The sequence below is a fragment of the Bombina bombina genome, chromosome 6, assembly GCF_027579735.1.
Source record: "Bombina bombina isolate aBomBom1 chromosome 6, aBomBom1.pri, whole genome shotgun sequence".
Taxonomy (NCBI): domain Eukaryota; kingdom Metazoa; phylum Chordata; class Amphibia; order Anura; family Bombinatoridae; genus Bombina; species Bombina bombina.
The window spans coordinates 856,351,488-856,374,206 of record NC_069504.1 but is presented as its reverse complement, the minus strand read 5'-3'; the positions used below and the strand labels follow the sequence as shown (position 1 = coordinate 856,374,206).

The window sequence follows — 22,719 nt, the reverse complement described above, 5'->3', positions numbered from 1 at the left end:
TTTTATTTAACTATATTACTTGTCGCTACAATTTTTGTCATATCAATGTATTGAGCAAATCTAGGCAAAAATGTTAATGCTTAAGAATGTGTAAAATGTGCAAAATGTGCATAGTATGTAAAAAGACATTGTACTTTCTCCTCTAAAAAGTGAAACATTCTCAGGGGAGAGAGAAGGGAGGGGAGAAGGGGAGGAAGAAAAAAAATCAAAGGTTATTGAGTGTGAATAAGGAATTAATAATTCAATACCAGAGAAATTTACTATAACCTTTTTCAGGATATATTACCCATTATTACTGCTTGGAGGGAAGGGCTATATAGAGATAAAAGATCCTCAGTTATATTATCTAATAACTCTTTCCTAAGAATAAATCTCCTACGTTCCCTGAAAATAAAATACTATCCCTTACTATTGGACAGGGAGAAAGTTTATATAGAAATATAAAGATCATTAGTTAAAACTACCTTATAAAGAAATATTTTAACTTCTCTGAAAATAAAATACAAATGAAACTGACTGAACCAGGATATAACTAGGTCACTGTGAATATGTTTGCTTACCTATAAAATATACTGTATATAATTGCTGGAATAATATTTTCTTGGATATAAATCTAATTAAGAAATTGCTGTTGCTGCTTTCAGAGATACCATTTCCTTTATTGTGTCTTTTGAAGATTAGCAACAGTAAGACAATTAACAAATTGGCATAAAATTGCCTAACATTAATAACGTCCCTGATCTCTGCATCCCTGGCTGGATCTAAATAACACGATTTAATTCACAGTTTATTATTTTTCCTTTCTTTCCTTTTTTTTTTTTTTTTTTTTTTTTCTCTCTCCCCTTTTCTTTTCCCTCACTTGGTCACAATAGTGCACATCCCTATCCTCACTTGTCTATTTGAGAACGCTTCACCTTCTCAAACTTAACTCTAAAATTAAGTTCACTCCCTGTATTGATCTTCACTTAGATAAATTGCCTCACTTCAATTTTTTTTAATTCTCTTTTCTTTTCTGGCACATGGATAAATTCCTTCACACCTCACCCCGGAATATTTCTCCAGCCATGGCAGCAAGACAGAGAGACAGAAAATTGAAGGGTAATCAGGAGCCTCCCACAGAAGCGCAACCAACTATGTTAAATGTACCAGTTGTACAAGAAGTAACCAATATTCACAGCTTAGTCGCTAGTATATCTGATGCGCTCTCTCCTAAATTTGAGGCTCTTAGAGCTGAAATCAAACAAGATTTTCTTTCTCTGACACAAGAGGTTCGTCAATTCTCCAATAGGCTGCAGGAAGCCGAACAAAGAGTTTCGGACCTGGAAGATCTAACAATAACGCATAGTTCTAATCTAGAAGGTATAAATAATAACGTACAGAAAATTCAAAACAGATTAGAAGATCTAGAAAATCGTTCTAGAAGAAATAATATAAGAATTATAGGCCTTCCGGAAGAACAACAATATGACAATCTTGTTAATTTTATATCAGAAACCTTGCCTACAATTTTAAAGATGCCATCTACCCTATATCCCATCCCAGTGGAGAGAGCGCACAGACTTGGTCTACCTCGCTCAGGCAATAAAGATAGAACTAGGCCTAGGCCTGTTATCGCTAGAATATTAAATTTTCAAGACAAACTTACCTTATTCCAGCATTATCGCAAACAACAGCCTGTTAAGGCTGGAGACGCTACAATCCTTATGTTTCAAGATTTCTCCGCTGACACTGCAGCAAGGAGAAGGGAGCTTGCTCCTGTTTGTTCCAAACTGATACAAAAAGGGTACCAGGCAACCATAATGTACCCCTACAAATTAAAGGTTAAAGTTGGGGAAGTCACACACTTCTTTGAAGAAGCTCAACTGGCTGAGAGCTTCTATAACACACTGGGTTCCTAAGCTTAATAACAGCAATATTGAATATCTGATTATTAGACTGAGTGTAAGCTATAGGTTTTTGCTTATGGGAAAGACCGTGTCTCTTCTAGACGTGAGTCCTAGGACACAACCCCCACCTGTGCGGAGAAAATTTAGGTGTCTAATTTTAAATTATTATTATTTTTTTTTTATTATTATTATTATTATTATTATTTTTTTTTTATTTTTTTTTTTTTATTTATTTATTTTATTTATTTTTTTTTTTTTTTTTTTCTCTTTCTCTCTTCTCTTTCTCCCTTCTTAATGTATAAATGAATATGCTGAATAAAAATTGTAAAATAGTATCTTGGAATGTAGGTGGTATATCTACCCCTATAAAGAGAAAAGCAATCCTTAATCACCTGCGAAAGATCCAGACTGACATAGGTTTTATTCAAGAAACCCATTTATCAGCTGAAGAATTTTTAAAACTTAAATCAACATGGGTAAAAGAAATCTATTTTGCACCTAGTGTTAAGAGGAAAAGGGGGGTAGCAATTCTAATAGGAAAGAAAATTGATACCGAAGTCACACATTTTGAGGCTGACATCGGGGGGAGATATGTACTACTGAAAATAAAGATTGCCCAGAAGATGTATACATTATGTAATACATACGGCCCTAATGTATTTGATCCAAAATTTTGGAACACTTTGCAGACCAAATTATTATCCTTCACGGAAGGCTCTTTAATTATGGGAGGAGATTACAATATGGCACCACAATGCCCGATCGATAGGCTAAGACATAATGTCAAACAGTTAAAACAAAAAAAAGATAATCTAGAGGGTAAGATGTTTAAAAAAATAATGCAGAACTTAGCACTGCGGGATATCTGGAGACAGCAAAATCCTTCTACTCAAAATTTTACCTGTCTTTCCAAGGCGCATAAGACGCTCTCCAGAATCAACATTTTTCTAATTGATGAACGTATGGTGATGAGAGGGGTAAAAACAGATATAGGACCAATATTTCTTTCAGATCATGCACCGATTGTACTTGAGTTTCAGCTTTCACATTTGTATTCTGCTGCAACACGTTTCTTTTTTCCCTACTATCTGACGACTGAGGTAAAATTCAAGAACTGGCTTATAAATAGATATAAGGAATTTGTACATTTTAATAAAGACTATTTAAACCGCCCTGAAGTATTTTGGGACACTGCAAAAGCAGTAATGAGAGGCGAAATAATTTCATATAGCTCAGCCCTGCATAAGAAAATTCGATCTAGAGAAAGAGAATCATGCCAATGTTTAACTAACACTTATAATCATTATCTGCTTGACAAAACCCCCTTAAATTGGGCAAAATACGTTAAAGCAAAAAATGAAAGGGATACTTTTGTTTTACTGCAAGAAACTCAAAAGGAATTAAAAATGCAGGCCAAGCTATATAAATATGGTAATAAATCAGGTAAGATGCTGGCCAAATTAATAAAAAATGAGAAAAAACAACCAATCATAGACAAATTGTATAATAAAGGTCTTCAGCTTTCTAAAGCCGAAGACATACTAGCTGCATTTAATGAATATTACCAGGAATTATATTCATTTAAAACAAGTGATACGCATACATCTGATGACTTTTGGAGAGATATCACGTATCCTACTGTCACATCAGAAATGGCTGATAGCCTCAATGTCCCTATTTCCATAGAAGAAATAGAGAAAGTAATATCCAAGCTTGCCTCAAATAAAGCAGCAGGTCCAGATGGCTTGCCTAGTGAATTCTATAAGATCCTGATTGGTGAAGCCACCCCACATCTTTGCACGCTCTTTAACAGCTTCTTTATTAGTGGTAAAATGATCCCCTCTTCATTTACCAATTCTTACACAACTTTGATATTAAAAGGCGGAAAAAACCCTGAATACAAGGAATCCTACAGACCAATTGCACTGTTAAATTCAGATTACAAAATTCTTACTGCAATTCTAGCATCTAGACTTCAAAGACCCCTCTCAGAAATTATACATACTGATCAAGCAGGTTTTCTAAATAACCGCAACTCAGCCTCAAAAATTAGGGAAGCCCTATTGGTGACAGAATATTTTGAGGTACTATCTAATTTAACTAGCGGGGGGGAGGACATACCTGACCTTGCTATTATTTCCTTAGATGCTGAAAAAGCCTTTGATTCAATATTTTACGAACATATCAAAACATCGTTAAGACAATTTGGCATCAGAGGTAATTTTCTTGAATTTATCGAAAATCTATATAAACACCCATCTACAAGATTGATAGTGAATAACAACATTTCCCCCTCTATCTTGTTAGGTAGAGGAACAAGGCAGGGCTGTCCTCTTTCCCCGCTCTTATTTAATATTTCCATTGAACCTCTGGCAATTAAAATACGCCATCATTTGGATGGTATAAAAATTCGTAACTGCGAAATAAAAATCGGTCTGTATGCTGATGATCTGCTGCTTTATTTGGCTAACACCAAACTGAACTTACCAAAACTTTTTCAGATCTTGGAACAATTTGGTACATTCTCTGGATACAAAGTAAATATGACAAAATCAGAGATAGTGTGGCTCAGGAAAAATAAAACTTCAATTTTAAAAACTCCTTTTCGCCAAGTAAAAGATTCTTTTAAATATCTAGGGATTCATATTCCGACAAGGTCCGTAGATCTCTATACATTGAATATACCCCCAGTAGTAAAAATGATCAAAGAAAAGCTTTTGTTATGGCAAAATCTCCCAATATCACTTTCTGGAAGGATTGCCCTTTTTAAAATGGCTCTTCTTCCAAAACTTTTATATATACTTCAAAATACACCAATAATTCTATTAGGTAAGGATATACGTTCAATCAATACTTCACTTATACAGTTCTTATGGCAGAATAAGAGGTCAAAGATATCTCTTATGAAACTTTCAATACCAAGAAAGGATGGTGGTCTTGCCTTACCAGACATAAGGCTATATAACCTCTCCTTTCTGGCTCGTGTCGTAACAGACTGGATCTCATCTAATAACTATGTCTTGAATAATTATCTCGAGACCAGTGTCTGCTACCCATATTCTCTATCTGCATTAATACACTTAGTACCTAAAGAAATCCCCTCAGAAATTAAACGATTTAAAACAATTCTTAACCCACTTAAAGCTTGGCACAAGATAGTAACCTTTCTTTCAATTAATAATAGTGCTACCTGTCTTTTGCCTATAATAGGTAACCCTATTTTTCAATCAGGATTGCATTCCGAAGTCTTTAGGAAATGGCATAATCGGGGGTTAACCAAGGTATACCAAATAATTGATAAAGAGAGAAAATATATCAAAACATTCCAGGAATTAAAAAGAGATTTTGATTTGCCCAATAAAGACTTCTTTGCGTATTTGCAATTAAGGCATTTTGCACAGGACCTAGTTAAGAAAGCTGGTTGGGAATGGGGACTAGGTAAACTCGATGATTGGCTTGCTCTAACAAGAAATGGTCATATGTCAATTGCACCATGTTATCATCTTCTGGGTACAAATAAAGGAGAACCGGTACTGGCAAAGATTGCCCTCTACTGGAATACAGCAATCCCTCAGAGTAATATTGAGTCTAAAACTATTCAATTGTCAATTAAAAAAATTGCACAAGTAACGCTCTCTGCAACTTGGAGGGAGGCACATGTTAAGCTCCTTCATGGGGCATATTTTACCCCCGAGAGAGGTTTCAAATGTGTGAATGTAGGGTTTAATAAATGTCCTAAATGTTCGTATCAGGCAGCTGATTTAATACATATGTTTTGGTATTGTCCAAAGATTAAAAATCTCTGGGCTAGGCTCGAATACTGGCTAAAAAAGGTGCTTAAGATAGGCTATGTCTCTTTGACAATATATCAGATAATACTCTGCCTTAAGGAAGAGCCTGGTAAGCAAACTGATGAAAAAATAATAATCTCCGCTATTCTTGCTACCAGGTATTTAATCTGTAAGAAGTGGAAAAGTCATGCAATGCCAAGCATTACTGAAATTAAAAACTGCATGAAAAAACAATGCATTTTAGACCAGAGAAACGCGGATATAAATAATGAACAAGACATTAAAAGGTTCTTTGATAAATGGGCTGCCTTCTTAAAAATCTTTCCGGCTGCAGAAATAGATTATATAATCTTCCCCTTTAGAAATACAGAAATTGTTCTATTAGGGAACTGGTAAAGCTTCAGGAGGAAGAAAGTGATGGTAATTTTTTTTTTTTTGTTTTTGTTTGTTTTTTTGTTTTTTGTTTTTTTTTTTGTTTTTTTGTTATGTTTTCTCTTCGCATGGGGGGGGGGGAACAAGGGGGGGGGTTATACTGAAAATCAAAAACTCCAAGCATTGTAGGAAAATAAAATGTTTGTGTTCATTAATGTGATGATTAGCCTAAATTTAACTACATGTATAAATGAACATAGTACTATGTTGTCAAATTTATTGTATCTTTTGATTATGCCATGTTTTCAAAATGGTTGATATTGTTTTTGGACAGTGACTTGGATTATAAATAAAACAATTAAAATTGCATGCTCCATCTGGATCACAAACGAAAAAATTTGGGTTCAGTGTCCCTTTAACAAAAGTATCCTCTAGTGCCGTGGTTCTCAACAGCCGGGCCGTGGCCCACTACCGGGCCGCGATGGCCCTGCTGGTGGGCCGCGACCCGACATACCTCTACTTCTCTGCTTATTCTGATAGGCCCGCCACTCTACATCTCTGAAATTCTGTACGGGCCTGTCAGAGTGCCACTGCGCATGACCGCTTGTGTACTGTGATCGTGTAGCGGTGGGGAGCGTGACCAGAAGCAGACGGTTAGGCGCAAAGGTAAGTAAGCCCACTGACACCAATGAATTTAATAATTAGGCCACTGACACCAATGAATTGTATTATAATTAACCCACTGACACCAATGTGTGTATGTGTATATATATATATATATATATATATATATATATACAGAATATATATATATATATATATATATATATATATATATATATATATATATATGAGAGAGGTCCCACTGACACCAATGAATTATTTTAAAATTAGCCCACTGTACACCAATGTGTATATATATATATATATATATATATATATATATATATATATATATATATATATATATATGTGTGTGTGTGTGTGTATTTATATATATATATATATAATCTCAAGCTGGGAGGAAAAAGGCGCTCACTGGACTTAAATATAAAAAAATATATAATCTTTATTTAGCACATATTAAATGGCATATATGCATTTTAATATGTGCTAAATAAAGATTATATATTTTTTTATATTTAAGTCCAGTGAGTGCCTTTTTCCTCCCAGCTTGGTACTTATTCACATTAAATGTGCACCCTGGCGGTTGCTCTTACGGAGGGCCTGTGCTTATCCTTTCTGGAACTGCATATATACCACCAATGAGTTATTCTATAATTAACCCACTGTACACCAATGTGTGTATGTATGTATGTATGTGTGTATGTATGTATGTATGTATGTATGTATGTATGTATATATATATATATATATATATATATATATATATATATATATATATATATATATATCTTTCCCACTGACACCAATGAATTATTATATAATTAACCCACTGTACACAAGTGTGTGTATATATATATATATATATGTGTGTGTGTGTGTGTGTCCTGTATATATATATATATATATATATATATATATATATATATATTGGTGTCAGTGAGTTCATTTTATACACACACACACACACACACACACACATATATATATATATATATATATATATATATATATATATTCTGCACTTTACAACCCACTCCCGATGATTACCGGGCCCTGGACAGGTCCGGCTGAAATTTACCGGGCCTTGGGGTCAGTTGGGTTGAGAACCCCTGCTCTAGTGTCAGCCTGTCTGTATCTAGATCCAATAAGGATCACATTGGAAAAAGATCTGGTGCTTCCATGTCAAATGATCACAATATACTGTGTGTGTGTAAATTGTCAAGCCTCTGTGCTGAGTCAACAGGGGTAAATAACCAACATTCAATAAAATCAATAGAGAAAAAACCCTTTAAAATGTGACTACAGGCACACACTGGGTAACAGACTTTAACCACTCCGTGTTGTGATTTTAAATAAGTATACGTGTTGTGTACTAATTACAGGCACACTTAGTAAGTGTGATTACCATATACAGCAGCAGTTACGTTCCAAGAGAGAGTATGTATAGGGAAACAATTTTACCATCTACCTCTGTGGTGGTGTAGTATAGAAGCCCGATATCCGTGCCAGAGCCTTCTGTCTGCACAATTTTTAACCTTTCCTTTGTGTGACCCCTTCTCCTCTCCGAAAAGCACCACGCTGAGCAAAGCCGTTTTTTAACCAGTGTCTGGTTTCTCGAACGTACCTCTCTCCCACAAGCTTTAGGCTTCTGAAGGCTGCTCTTCCAAAACTCAGAATTAGAAACCCCACAATTTTTAGAATTAAAGGGAAGTAAAACCTAAAAAAGGCATGTGCATGTTACCTACCTAGGTATCTCTTCAACAAAGAATAACATGAGAACGAAGCAAATTTGATTATAGAAGTAATTTAGAAACTTTTTAGAAATTGTATTCTTTATCTGAATAATGAAAGAAAATTTTGGGGTTTCATGTCCTTTAAAAGTACCTGAAATGGTAGGAAAAATAAATAATGAAAACACTATCTATCCACTTGAACAGCTCACCACAATGAATCTCAAACTCATTAATTTCTCATAGGTCAACAATAACCACATCCCATTAACACTGGATTAACCACAACATCCCATCATTCAGCATGTCAATCCAACTTTCTAAGGATTCTGCCATCATCAAACATCAGAAAATGGATCCCCCCACTTTGGAAATACATCAGCCCAAGGGACTCACTACTGAAACCTCTATCCAGCAGCAGACCCATGTGACCAGCATGCACAGCTATTTTACTTTCTAACACCAAACTCCAGTAATGTTCTGGTGCATCTTTATTCTTGGCTAAAAACATATATCTACACCTCTCTATAAAAAAAAACCCCTCTTTCCTTTTTAAACTCTTTCAAACTGATACAAAACAAAAAAAAAGCCCAACTATCCTAAATTTTGTAAAACAGACCCAGTCTGGGACCACTGTCCCTTTCCCTATTCTTCACTAAGGCAAATTGAGTACCACTTAAACCTCATCCATAAATTCCTGGTCAAGCTCACAGACCATCTGGTCACACTTTTAGATTGTCATTACTCCACTCCCAGTCTACCACAGCCCTGAATTGCCCAACCGATCTGGCTCCACCCCTGAATATCAAAGCCCTGACTGCAGTGACTCCACCTCAGCGCTCCAAGAAAATTGTGAGGTGTGATTTTTTTTCTTTTACTTCCCTTAAAGGGACACTAAATCCAAATATTTTCTTTAATGATTCAGATAGAGCAACTTTTTTAATGTACTCCTATTTATTTGTTCTCTAGCTATCTTTATTTAAAAAGCAGGAATGTAAAGCTTAAAAGCTGGCCCATTTTTGGTTCAGAACCTGGGTTATGCTTGCTTATTGGTTTGCTAAATGTAGCCAACAATCAGCAAGCGCTCTCCAGGGTGCTGACCCTAAAATGGGCTGGCTCCTTAAAGAGACACTGATCCCAAATTTTTTCTTTTGTAATTCAGAAAGAGCATGCAATTTTAAGCAACTTTCTAATTTACTCCTATTATCAATGTTTCTTCGTTCTCTTGCTATCATTATTTGAAAAAGAAGGCATCAAAGCTTTTTTTTTGGTTTCAGTACTTTGGACAGAACTTTTTTATTGGTGGATGAATTTATCCACCAATCAGCAAGGACAACCCAGGTTGTTCACCAAAAATGGGCCGGCATCTAAACTTACATTCATGCATTTCAAATAAAGATAACAAGAGAATGAAGAAAATTTGATAATAGGAGTAAATTAAAAATTTGCTTAAAATTTCATGCTCAGTCTGAATCACGAAATAATTTTTTTGGGTACAGTGTCCCTTTAACTTTAAATTCCTGCTTTTTAAATAAAGATAGCAAGAGAAATAAGAAAAATTGATAGTATGAGTAAATTAAAAAGTTACTTAAAATTGCATGCTCTATCTGAATTATGAAAGAAAACAAATTTGGGTTTAGTATCCCTTTAAGTCTGTGGTACACTGCAAATAATATGACAGATTTATAGCTTGCTATGGTTTATGTTACTGTTATTCTCCAGCACATCCTATCATTTGAGAAGTTGTGCCCAGGAGTAATATGGCTTTGCTTGAGGGGTCTTAGCGCAGGGGATCAGTGGTCCTCAGTCTGGACAGTAAAGGCACAGACTGGGTTTGGCATTCTGGAACAACGTTTGGGTGGTAAATAGAAGAGGATAGCAGGATTTACCTGCTCATAGGATGCTGAACAGGCTTGTAACCTGCTATTGTCTTTAAAGGGACAGTCAAGTCCAAAAAAACCTTTCATGTTTCAAATAAGGCATGTAATTTTAAACAACTTTCCAATTTACTTTTATCACCAATTTTGCTTTGTTCTCTTGGTATTCTTAGTTGAAAGCTAAACCTAGGAAGGCTCATATGATAATTTCTAAGCCCTTGAAGGCCGCCTCTAATCACATGCTTTTGTATTTGCTTTTCACAACAGGGGAGAGCTAGTTCCTGTAAGCCATATAGATACCATTGTGAGCACGCCTGTGAATTGTGGCAGACACTAATTGGCTAAAATGAAAGTCAATATATAATAAATAAAATGTCATGTGATCAGGGGGCTGTCAGAAGATGCTTAGATACAAGGTAATAACAGAGGTAAAAAGTGTATTAATATAACCGTGGTGGCTGTGCAAAACTGGGGAATGTGTAATAAAAGGATTATCTATCCTTTAAAACAACAAAAATTCTGGTGTTGACTGTCCCTTTAAATTTAGACAATCTTATCCAGTTTTGTTTTTACCTAGCTTCAAATAATTTCCTCAAATTATAGTTAGGAGCAATAAACTTTATTAAAAGGGACACAAACCCCAATTTTTTTTTCTCTCATGATCTAGATAGAGCATGCAATTTTAAACAACTTTCTAATTTACTTCTATTATCTAATTTGCTTCATTCTCTTGTTAACCTTTGCTAAAAAGAATATCTAGATAGGCTCAGTAGCTGCACATAGATGCCTTGTGATTGGTTTGCACCAACAAAGGATATTAAAAGAATAAGGCAAATTAGATAATAAAAGTAAATTGGAATGTGGTTTAAAATTGTATAAACAGCAAAGTAGGACCAGCACACCTGATATGAATATCCAACAGGCCTCAGGGTAGGGATGGGCGAATGTGTAAATTTCCGAATTTGAATGTTAGAACAAATGTTATTACCGAAATTTGAATTACAAATCCGAATGTTGATACGAACGAATATTCTTAAAATTTTTATAATCGAATGCTATTTACAGTTTTCGAATGTCACTTTTGAATTTGAATGTTTATAATTACATTGAATGTCCACATTCGATATTTCGAATTTAACATTCTATTTAACAAATACTATTCAGAAGTTCAATAGTTCATGTGGTAGGGAATCTAGTAAATTGATACATAATAGATACAAATATATCAATTCAAATGTTTCTATTTCAATCGAATATTGCATAATTCAAATTTTACATTTATATAAAGCATTATAGAAATACTATTACAAATATATAAATTTGAATATTTCGAATTCGAATATTGCATAATTTGAATATTACATTTAAATAAAGCATTATAGAAATACTATTACAAATATATAAATTTGAATTTTTCAAAACTAATATTTTTGAATGTAATCGTAAAATTCCAAACCGAACATTCGAAAATCGAATGTCATGTAAACATTCGAAATTCGATTCAAATGAACGAATGTGTTAAAATTAGTTTCATTTTTCGAATGTTGTGAAACATTCGCCCATCCCTACTTCGGGAGGGTGCAGGCAAATTCAGAGCATAACCCCTTGTTTCAAAGTATAAAAATATCAAAGAAAAGCTGCACTCTGAAGGGGCATCTGACACTTTGTCAAGCTAAAAACATAGCGAACATATTGAAAATATATACCAATCCCAATAAAACAAGGACCAATGGGAACACATCACATAGGTGGGGTTACAGAAATCACATGTGGATCAAGCAAAACAACATATTAACTCTTTTGTTGTACTTTTAGTGTAACACAAAGGAACAAGATTAAAACCAAACTAAGGGGGAAGCATTTAACATAGCAACTATACATATCACAACCACATTAATAAAACAAATGTCAGCACAATGAATAAGTCAAATAAAATTATCAAATAATCTACAACAGAGAATTGAGATCAAAATCTCTATTCATGCCTTTGGGATATAATGTATCCAGCTTCCATATCCATTTAGCTTCCTTGTAAAGAATGTCCCTCTATCACCCCCCTAGGTTTTCTCTTAGCCTGATCTAGCACCATAAAGCGCAATTGGCTCACTTGGTGGCCCATTTGTAAAAAAATGGGCCGGCACTGGTCGATTTTTTAGTCCTGGGTTGTGTTGCCCAATGCGGTCCCTAACTCTTTGGGTGGTCTCACCTATAAATAAATGCCCACATGGGCACTTATGGGAATACACCACATAGGACAAATTACAAGTATAGAAACCCCATATTTTAAATTTACAACCAGTGTAGGGGTGGGAAATTTTTCCTCCCTTAATGACGCTATTACAGTGAGAGCATCCATGACAGAAGAATGTACCATTCTTCTGTTTACCAAAGAATGGGGATACATTTGAATCAGAAGTAACAACTGCTTTAGTAATTCTTCTCCCGCAGGTGTAACCCTTGCCAGCGCTGGGCATTTGAATAAACTCTTTAATGGCAGGACAAGATTCTCTTAGGATATGCCAATTGTGTCTCAAGATACCTTGTACTGTTGTAGATTATTCGTCATATTAATTGTGCTGACATTTGTTTTATTAATGTGGTTGTGATATGTATAGTTGCTATGTTAAATGCTTTCCCCTTGTTTTTAATCTTGGTCCTTTGAGTTACACTAAAAGGGCAACAAAAGGGTTAACATGTTGTTTTGCTTGATCCACATGTGATTTCTGTAACCACGCCCATGTGATTGATGTGTTCCCATTGGTCCTTGTTTTATTGGGATTGGTATATATTATCAATATGTGCACTATGTTTTTAGCATGACAAAGGGGCAGGTACCCCGAAACATTGCTGTTCACCTAATAAAGGTCTATTCACATTATTCACTTTCCACCATTGAGAGTGCAGCTTTTCTTTGATATTTTGGTTAAAATTGTATTCTATCTGAATCATGAAAGACATTTTTGGGGTTTAATGTCCCTTTAACTTTAACCAAAGTGCAAATTTAAAGCAGCGGGGCAGCATCTCTATTTTGCTAAGTAATGGCTATTTACTACACCCTTTTGATGATCTTTCTGAAGGTATGTTGCTTCCTCCACTTTGATATTAATGGAAGTCCCTTCCAATTGTATTACAGAGACCATCTTCAACTGTATGAATATGTCTTCAAAGTTTTATAGCTGGGCTGCCCTCTGAAGAAACTGACCCTCAACGATACACACACAGAGAAAAGGGATCAAGGATTCTGTCACTGACAGTGTTGGGTGACATAGCCAAATGAACCTATGTTTCTGTGCATCCTACTGTAGGGTGACATGTACCATAAATTCTTCCTTCTACATAGTTTTACAGAAGGGAATTATGAGTCTAGCCCCCAGTCTGCAGAGGCTTATATACAGGTAATCATAGAGTTAAAATGTATATTAATATAACAGTGATGGTTATGAAAAACTGGGGAACAGGTAATAAAGGGATTATTTATCTTTTTTAAACAATAACAATTTTTAACAAGTAGACTGTCCCTTTAAATGCTTTTACTTTACATTTTGTCAGACAAAAAAAATGCTCTCTTTCATACGCACAATGAAACATTTTTGAGTACAATAATTAGCCATTAATAAAAGAGCACACACAAAATGAATGTTTATTAGGAAATGTTCACTAACACAAATTGATAATACTTGTAAACATTGCTGACATTACATTAAGGGGGTAAACTAAAACCAATCAAAAAGTAGTTTCCAGGTTAAGTTTATATTCACCCCAAACCCATCTGTCACCAGTGTCAGTGATGCATGCTTGAGAGTTCTTCAAAACTGTTTCTGACAGAATGGCAGACAAGTGGTTAAACACATAACCTTTTCACACCTATTTAAAGGTACAAATGCCTCAATGCTCAGGCCGCTGCATGTACCATTGTTTTGCACATTCACAGATATGTTCCCACTTCTTCTAAAGCAAACCTGAGTGTTTGGGGGGCAGGGGAGATCTCCATCGTTTCATGAGAGCAAGAAGGATATTTTAAGAGTCCTTAAGGTCCATTCTCAACCAGCACGAGCAGAAAAGAATGGGAGGCTCCGTATGTAACTGTCCAGTTTGGCTCGGAAAAGTTCACTTTGAATAGGATCATTGAGAGAACAGAGAGCATTCTTCACAACATATTCTACGTAGATCTAAGGAAAAGGAAGCAGAAATGACACTAAGTTTTCAGAGCTTCTCGTCATCAGATGTATACAGGTAAACCTCGCTCATACAGCGGGTTAGGGACAGGAGCCCCTCTGTAAAGTGAAAACGGCCTTAAAGTGAAACAAGGTGGTTGTAGCTTTCTTTTCATTTGCCAGTGTGTTTAAAGACTTGAAAACATGTTTCAACTAACATATATTAGGGGCGCAATAGTGCTAAGTTTAGTTTAACACTAGCACAGCACAGTATTACATTAGTATTCAATAAATACTGTACCTGTAAAATAGTGACAATTACTGTAGTAAAATTTGCCAGACTATAACACAGACACAGATTGCACTGTAATGCTGTAAACAGAGTGAACTGTGCATAACAAAATGGTGCAAGTCACTTTTCTCGCAAACATACGAAGATTACAGCACGGTTTCAAAATCCTTGGAGGTTGATGTTCAACTCGCAAAGCGCTGTATTAGCGAAGTGCTGTAGAGGGAGGTATACCTGTATACACCAGTTGATTTTTAAAGACAAGCAAAAAATATTTCAAGTATTTAAAAAAAAAAAAAAATAAGACAGAAATATACATTAATTTTCTTTACTTATAGCATTTTTTGCATTATTTACTAGAATATATTCCTAACCATTAAAATATAAAAACATAGCAATTTATTAAACATTCCAAGTAGTCAAACTTAATCTATACAAACCATTAATTTGTAAAATGTGTGTATTTACAAACTTTAAAACTGAGCCAATCCATACCCGAGTCTAAAGAAAAGCATCTGAGGAATGATGCGCCTGAGGAAGGGGGAGGAGTCCTGAAACGCGTAATGTGGACCTGGCCAATCAAACAGTGTTTTGTCTCTCTATTGCATTTTAGCTTATTCCATGTTTTATATGTAAATTTCTTTTTATTTGAGACAAACTCTTATAACCACACCTTGTACTATAAACACTCAGTGGTTTTATTGCATTTTTATTTTCTTATTGCTTTTTTGGCGCTGTCTATACTACAGTTTTTTAGAATTGGCCAAAGCAGATGATACAAAATAAACCTACTTAAAAATGGACAGTAAACAATTTGAGATTTTAATTTAAAAATGTATAGTTTGTCATTGTAAAATAATATTGTAGTATACTTTTCTCGTAATTTAGCTTTAAAAATGTACTTCTTAGCTAAAACCAATTACGGAAAGATATGTAGCAGGGTTAGCTTTGATAACTGTAAAATTATTCACTTTATACTAACAATATGACTGTAGTAAGAAGGCTTGTGCATTTGTTTCGTTACGAATGTGAATTCGTAACAAAAATATGTAAATGTGTTTTGTTTCCATTAAACAAATATCCAAATGAATGCACCAACTAAATTTAAAGAAAACAAAAGAAATACTGACAACATTTGTCAGTATTCATTAGTTTCCTTTAAATTACCTTTAAGGGTTAAATACTTACCTCTAGCGTGCTTAAGAGTCACGCTAATCCCAACACTTCTGCACAGAGCCCCAGGTCACACAAATTGGCATAGTGCGGTGAATCCTACAGCCTGCGTTAAAGGAGAAAGTCCTTTAGCGCAGGCCCTGGGATCCGCAGTGCTAACCTTCTAGTAGCGCGGCCCAGGCTCTCTCAAAAAGGGTCTGTATTATCGTGGCTCTCCAGCTGCAAGCTAGAGTTAAGCATAGAGCTACAGGTGAACATTTTTTCACCTTTAGCAAAGGAACATTTAAATATATTAAATTTGTTTAACAAAAACTAATGTAAATGTGTCACAAATATTCAGTATCCGTTTCTTTTAACAGTAAATGAATACGAAATAGTACAGAAGATGAAGATATGGAAAAACTAATTTTTCCGAATATTTGGACAAAGTTAATTTTTTGCTGCTGAACAAATATTGTGGTTAGCGGCATTGTCTGAAGACTCAAACCCAGATTAGCTCCACCAAATAAATCCAGTGGTCGGCGGAGTTTTTTTACAGAAAAATAACTTAAGTAATTTTTTTTTTTAAATGTTTAAAACTCGGCTGTTATGTAATTTTATTCGAAGATAGCAGAAATGTTTTAAGCAGGTGTGAAAAAAATGTTGTAAAGTAAAACAGCAACAAGTTGTCTAGGTAGTCACCAATTATTCATTTGATTAACATTTTTCTTCTGCTCACTTTGCATTTTGTTAATGGATAAAAATAAACTAACATTTTTATTTTAAAAAGTACTTACTTTACAGCATTTGTTCACATAGTACTATAGTACTATATTATATATATATATATATATATATATATATATATATATATATACACACATACACACACACACACATATATGATATAGAATATATACGATACATTTATTAAAATAAAAAAACGTCAACTTCCGTAAACTCTTACCGTGCTGTAGATCTGATGCAGAATATCACGTATGCTCCCCACACTCAAATCTGTGTTCATGACAACCTTGACGCCACTTGGTGTCTCATAGTAATGCAGTTTGTATTTGCTGGTTTGGAAGGAGAGGAAACCGTCTTTCCTACACAGAGTGTTAAGGAGTATCCCACCTTTGCAATATATAGGTTATCTTTTTTCCTTATTTGCATACACTTTAAAGTGAATGTAAAGGTGAATGAACAAGAGCCCGGTCTTTAAAAATACTATTAAAAACACGGGCACTTTCATTCATTAAAATTTACATTGAAGCAGGTTTTTTTTTTTTTTTTTTTTTTTTTTTTTAAATACTTACCTTTTTCTTTAGGAAACCCAGACCGGCGATCCTCCACCTGCAGCTCCTCTGTACTTAGCACCGCAATGACAAAACCGGCTTCCTCCAACCGTTGCGAGCGCCCCATGTCGTCCAGCTTGTGAGGCCACGCAACGATTGGAGGAAGACGATTTCCTCATTGATATGCTAACTACAGCAGGAGAAGTGGGCGGAGGATCGCCGGTCTGGGTTTCCTAAAGAAAAAGGTATTTTTTAAAAAAACGAACACTTGAATGTTAATTTTAATGAATAAAAGTGCCCCGTGTTTTTAATAGTATTTTTAAAAATCAGGCACTTATTTATTCAAATTTACATTCACTTTAATGCTCCTGTATCCTACTAAAATATTACAGATGAAACACTGATTCAAGATGTTTCAAAACAACATCACATGCCACATATTTTATGTAATTTGTAGACGTGCCACGCACAGTTCAAGCATTTTGTAAATTAAAATGTTACAGGAACATGGCTGTAGTTAAAGGGACATTCCGGTTAAAATGTAAATGCATATAGATGAATTATATCTTTGAATAGAAACATATTTGCAATATACATTGGCAAAAATGCTTCAAGTAAAAGTTATCACTGTTTTGGTGTCAACATTTTTACCCGCACGTGCACGTGAAGCTTAGCTAGATTTCCTCAGTGTGCCAGCATTTTAAATATTGTAGCTGCTCAGAGCGCCAGTGGGGCTTGTACCTGTCAGCAATTAACAAAATGAGTCATTACCAGATGGTACAAGCACCTTAGGCTCTCTGAGCAAGCGCTGTGTTTAAAATGCAGCTACAGCTTTTATTAGAAGCATTTTTGATAATACTTATATATTACAGAAATGCTTCTATTCAAAATGAAATGCATCCATGTGGATTTCAATTTTGTCTGGAATGTCCCTTTAACTAATTGGATTGTGTAACATCAATAGTGCCATTGGTAGCTTTGCTACACCGTAAACAATTATTTCCCCTCTCACCTCTGAGGTCCATATTCTCTTAAAGGGAACAATTCTCAAAAGCTCTCTGGTCTGGTGAGATTCTATAAGATATCTTATCTGTATCATGATCCCCTTCACAAATTGTTTTTAAAGAACTTGGTTCTTGCGTTTCTCATTAAAGTGAAGGTAAACTTTGATGAATGAAAGCCCGTTTTTTAAAAATACTATTAAACAGGGGCACTTTCATTCATCAAAGTTTAGAAAGCAGCCGTTTTGATTAAAAACTTACCTTTGTTCTTTTCACAGCCAGAGCAGTTTCCCCCACACAGAGATCCTCTCTTCACACGTCATCAATGACTAATCCAGTTTCCTCCAATCACGGCTTTCCCCCCAGGGTAGTCATTGCCTGAGGCCATGCCGTGATTGGAGGAAGCTGGATTAGTAATTGATGACGTGTGAAGAGAGGATCTCTGTGTGGGGGAAGCTGCTCTGGCTGTGAAAAGAACAAAGGTAAGTTTTTAATCAAAACGGCTGCTTTCTAAACTTGATGAATGAAAGTGCCCTTATTTTTAATAGTATTTTTAAAAAACGGGCTTTCATTCATCAAAGTTTACCTTCCCTTTAAGCAGAGTTGACTAATATGCTTTATATGAAGGAGAGACACTTACTTTACAATGTAATACACAGTAAAATAAATTGACAATTTCTTTCCATGCTGGAGAGTTTTTGAGAATCGGCCCCATGTGGGATAAACATTGTTTTTGTTTTTATATAAAGAGGATACATGTCTGTTGGGCTCATCTTGCTGACGAAAGAGCGAATGGAGTAAAGCATTCCATACATAAGCTTGTACTCCTGGGGTGGTGAAGGAGATAGACAAAATCAGATATGGAGAAGAACAAAATCAAAAGAAATGCAAAAAAATAAAAAAAAGTAAGTATGAGCAGAATGGACAACACAGAAAAGGAGAGAAAGGACACGGAATTTTTATTTAAACTGTCTAGACAAGTTATTGCATTCAGTATTGAAGTTGTGGTTATTTATAAACATGGAAACATAAATTTGGTAATTAATCCAGAAGGAAACTACCTGTAATTCCATATGAAGTGTAAGCTTAAAGGGACATAAAACCCCAAAAATTGATTTCATGATTTAGGTAGAACACACAATGTTAAACAACTTTCCAGTTTACTTCTATTATCAAATGTGTTTCATTCTCTTGGTATCATTTGCTGAAGGAGCAGCAATGCACTACTGGTTTCTAACTGAACACATGGGGTGAGCCAATGACAATCGGTATATATGTGCAGCCACCAATCAGCAGCTAGTACCTAGGTTCTTTTCTGCTCCTGAGCTTACCTAGATAAACATTTCAGCAAAGGATAATAAGAGAAGGAAGCAAATAAAATATTAGAAGCAAAATTGGAAAGTTATTTATAACTATATGATCTGTCTAAATCATGAATGTCTAATTGTGACTTTACTGTCCCTTTAAGTAATTCTCAGGATAGTCTTGAAGATATCAGAGGCATTTTTGAGTTCCCTTACAGTATTTGTCCTTACCACCTCTGCTGGAAATCTATCACATGAATCAACCACCTATGCTGTAAAGATGTGCTTCCACAGGCTACTCCTAAACCGACCACCACCCTACAGCTTCAGCTCAACGCCCTTAGCTCTCATGTTGCTCTTTCATATTATTACCCCTCTGTGACTGTTGAGACATATGAAAATAGTGCAATCTACAGGGTACGGCGACCGTTTATTTTTAATCTCAGCCTGCCCCTAAGTATAAAAACCAAGCTGTGTAAAGTGCAACCCCATAATCACCTCATCTTTTTTTAATCCCATTTAGCCCCTGTCTATAAAACCCAGAAGAAGAGTGTGACTTCAAAACCACCTCATCTTTAATTTTAACAGTTTTCCCCTATATATATATATATATATATATATATATATATATATATATATATATATATATATATATATATATATATATATATATATATATATATATATATATATAAACCTAGTAGTTAGCATGAAAATTCATAATCACCCCATATTTTGTATTAATAGTTTCTCCCTATGTATAAAAACCCACCAGTGTAGCATGAAAACTCATATTCGCCTCATGTTTTGCATTCCTAGCCTGACCCGATGCATAAAAAACCACCAGTGTAGTGTGCAACCTCATAATCACCATGTGTTTTGTATTCCCAGCCTGACCCTTATGTATAAGCAACCACCAGTGTAGCGTGCAACCTCATAATCACCTTATGTTTTGTATTCCAAGCCTGACCCTTATGTATAAAAACCCACCAGTGTAGCTTGCAACCTCATAATCACCTCATGTTTTATATTCCCAGCCTGTCCTTATGTATAAAAGCCCACCAGTGTAGCGTGCAACCTCATAATCACCTCATGTTTTATATTCCCAGCCTGTCCTTATGTATAAAAACCCACCAGTGTAGCTTGCAACCTCATAAACACCTCATGTTTTATATTTCCAGCCTGTCCTTATGTATAAAAACCCACCAGTGTAGCATGCAACCTCATAATCCCCTTGTGTTTTGTATTCCCAGCCTGACCCTTATGTATAAAAACCCACCAGTATAGCGTGCAACCTCATAATCACCTTGTGTTTTGTATTCCCAGCCTGACCCTTATGTATAAAAACCCACCAGTGTAGCATGCAAACTCATAATCACCTTGTGTTTTGTATTCCCAGCCTGACCACCAGTGTAGTGTGAAACCCCCTTATCACCTTGTGTTTTGTATTCCCAGCCTGACCCTTATGTATAAAAACCCACCAGTGTAGCGTGCAACCTCATAATCACCTCATGTTTTGTATTCCTAGCCTGACCCTTATGTATAAAAACCCACCAGTGTAGCGTGCAACCTCATAATCACCTCATGTTTTGTATTCCCAGCCTGACCCTTATGTATAAAAACCCACCAGTTTAGCGTGCAACCTCGTAATCACCTCATGTTTAGTATTCCCAGCCTGACCCTTATGTATAAAAACCCACCAGTGTAGCGTGCAACCTCATAATCACCTTGTGTTTTGTATTCCCAGCAGTGCAAAGTGCAATCCCATAATAACCTCATATTTTGTATTCACAATCTACCCTGTCAATAAAAACCTTACAGTGTAGAGTGCAACCTAATATTCACCTCATCTTTTGAGATCCCAGCTTGCTTTCTCCGGTTCCACTCACTGTAATGCAAACAGATACCATTTCTGTCAAAGATGTACAAGTTATGGATCGTCATCTGTCAAGAGAAGCCAGAGAGGGTCATGGAAAAAGAATAAAAAATTGTGGAAACATAAAATCAACTATTTTTCCTTTTGCTTTTTTAAACAAATTAAAATAAAGGAAACTTGGCAGAATTATATTTATATTTACTGCCCCAAAAATGTTACACTTGTGTTTCCTCTGCACTAAAACAATCCCTGCAAAGTACTACTAGAGCTTGCTGAACATATCAGGAGAGACAATGACAACTGGCCTCCCAGTAGTGCATTGCTGCTTTTGAGCCTACCTAGGTAGGCTTTTCAACAAAGGGTACAGAGAAAAACAAAGCAAATTAACTAAAAGTTGCAAATTTGAAAGTTGTTTAAAATGATATGTTCCATCTGAATCATGAAAGTTTAATTTCTTTTAGGAGCTTGCTCATATCTGCAGCACTATATGGTAACAATTTTGAAAGAATGTTATACATTTGTAAGAGCACTAGATGGTAGCATTTCTTCCTGCCATTTAGTGTTCCAGACATATGCAGGTTATCTACCTAGGTATCTCTTCAACAAAGAATATCAGGAGAATGAAGAAAATGTAATAACAGAGTAGACTGTCCCTTTAACAGGCTGAATCGTCATACCTAGCAGGAATCAAACAAGTAACTTGTTTATTTTACCGTTAGTAACCCCCCTAAGTAAAAGTGACATTGTCCCTATCAGCCAATGAGTAACTAAGCCGTGGAACATGTTGTGCACAAACCTACATTTCCTTTTACTAGCAATTTAAATAGCTTTACATAAAATAATTCAAGGGAAATCACTAAGATTTTATCTCGAACATATTTTTAGCAAATTGGCAGCTCTTTTTCTTAATGCATATATTTCTTAAATATCCTTTTTTACTAGACTAATTTGGATCAACAGACGCTCGCTGGCAAAGTGCTAATTAATGAAAATTGCTTATAATGAAAGATGTTTGTTAGCGTTACAAATTCTTACCCTGTCACCGTCTTGTATTTCCCCTAACACTTCCGTATTTCAGGCCCTTCCCATTGAACGAGAGCAAGTTTCTAAGCAAAGCAGCGTCCGCCATTTTTGTAGCTGGCAAAGCAATATTTTTTTTCTCCAAAATTACGAGAGTATCCAGTGTTGTTGTTTATATGAGGGTGTGTTAAGATATAATATAATATACATTATAAGTCTCAAAAGTAAATGGTGTCACATTGCTGCCAAATTGTAATATATAGTGATGTGTGTAGCAAGATGTCGCAGCTTGAGAGCGTTCAGTCTCGCTCTCGGGAGCTATTTTACCATATGGTAGCCATATTG

General features: G+C 35.3%; 1 protein-coding gene across 1 annotated transcript; it reads right to left on the bottom strand.

The window, feature by feature from the left end:
* Positions 1-13,897: 13,897 nt before the first annotated feature.
* TRAPPC1 (trafficking protein particle complex subunit 1) lies at positions 13,898-22,445 on the bottom strand. Its single transcript, XM_053716127.1, has 5 exons — positions 22,390-22,445; positions 21,324-21,422; positions 18,931-19,001; positions 16,846-16,984; positions 13,898-14,452 (listed from the first exon to the last, which is right to left on the bottom strand). Exons 2-5 carry the CDS (start codon positions 21,420-21,422, stop codon positions 14,324-14,326), a joined length of 438 nt encoding a protein of 145 aa, XP_053572102.1. The 5' UTR covers positions 22,390-22,445; the 3' UTR covers positions 13,898-14,323.
* Positions 22,446-22,719: the final 274 nt, after the last annotated feature.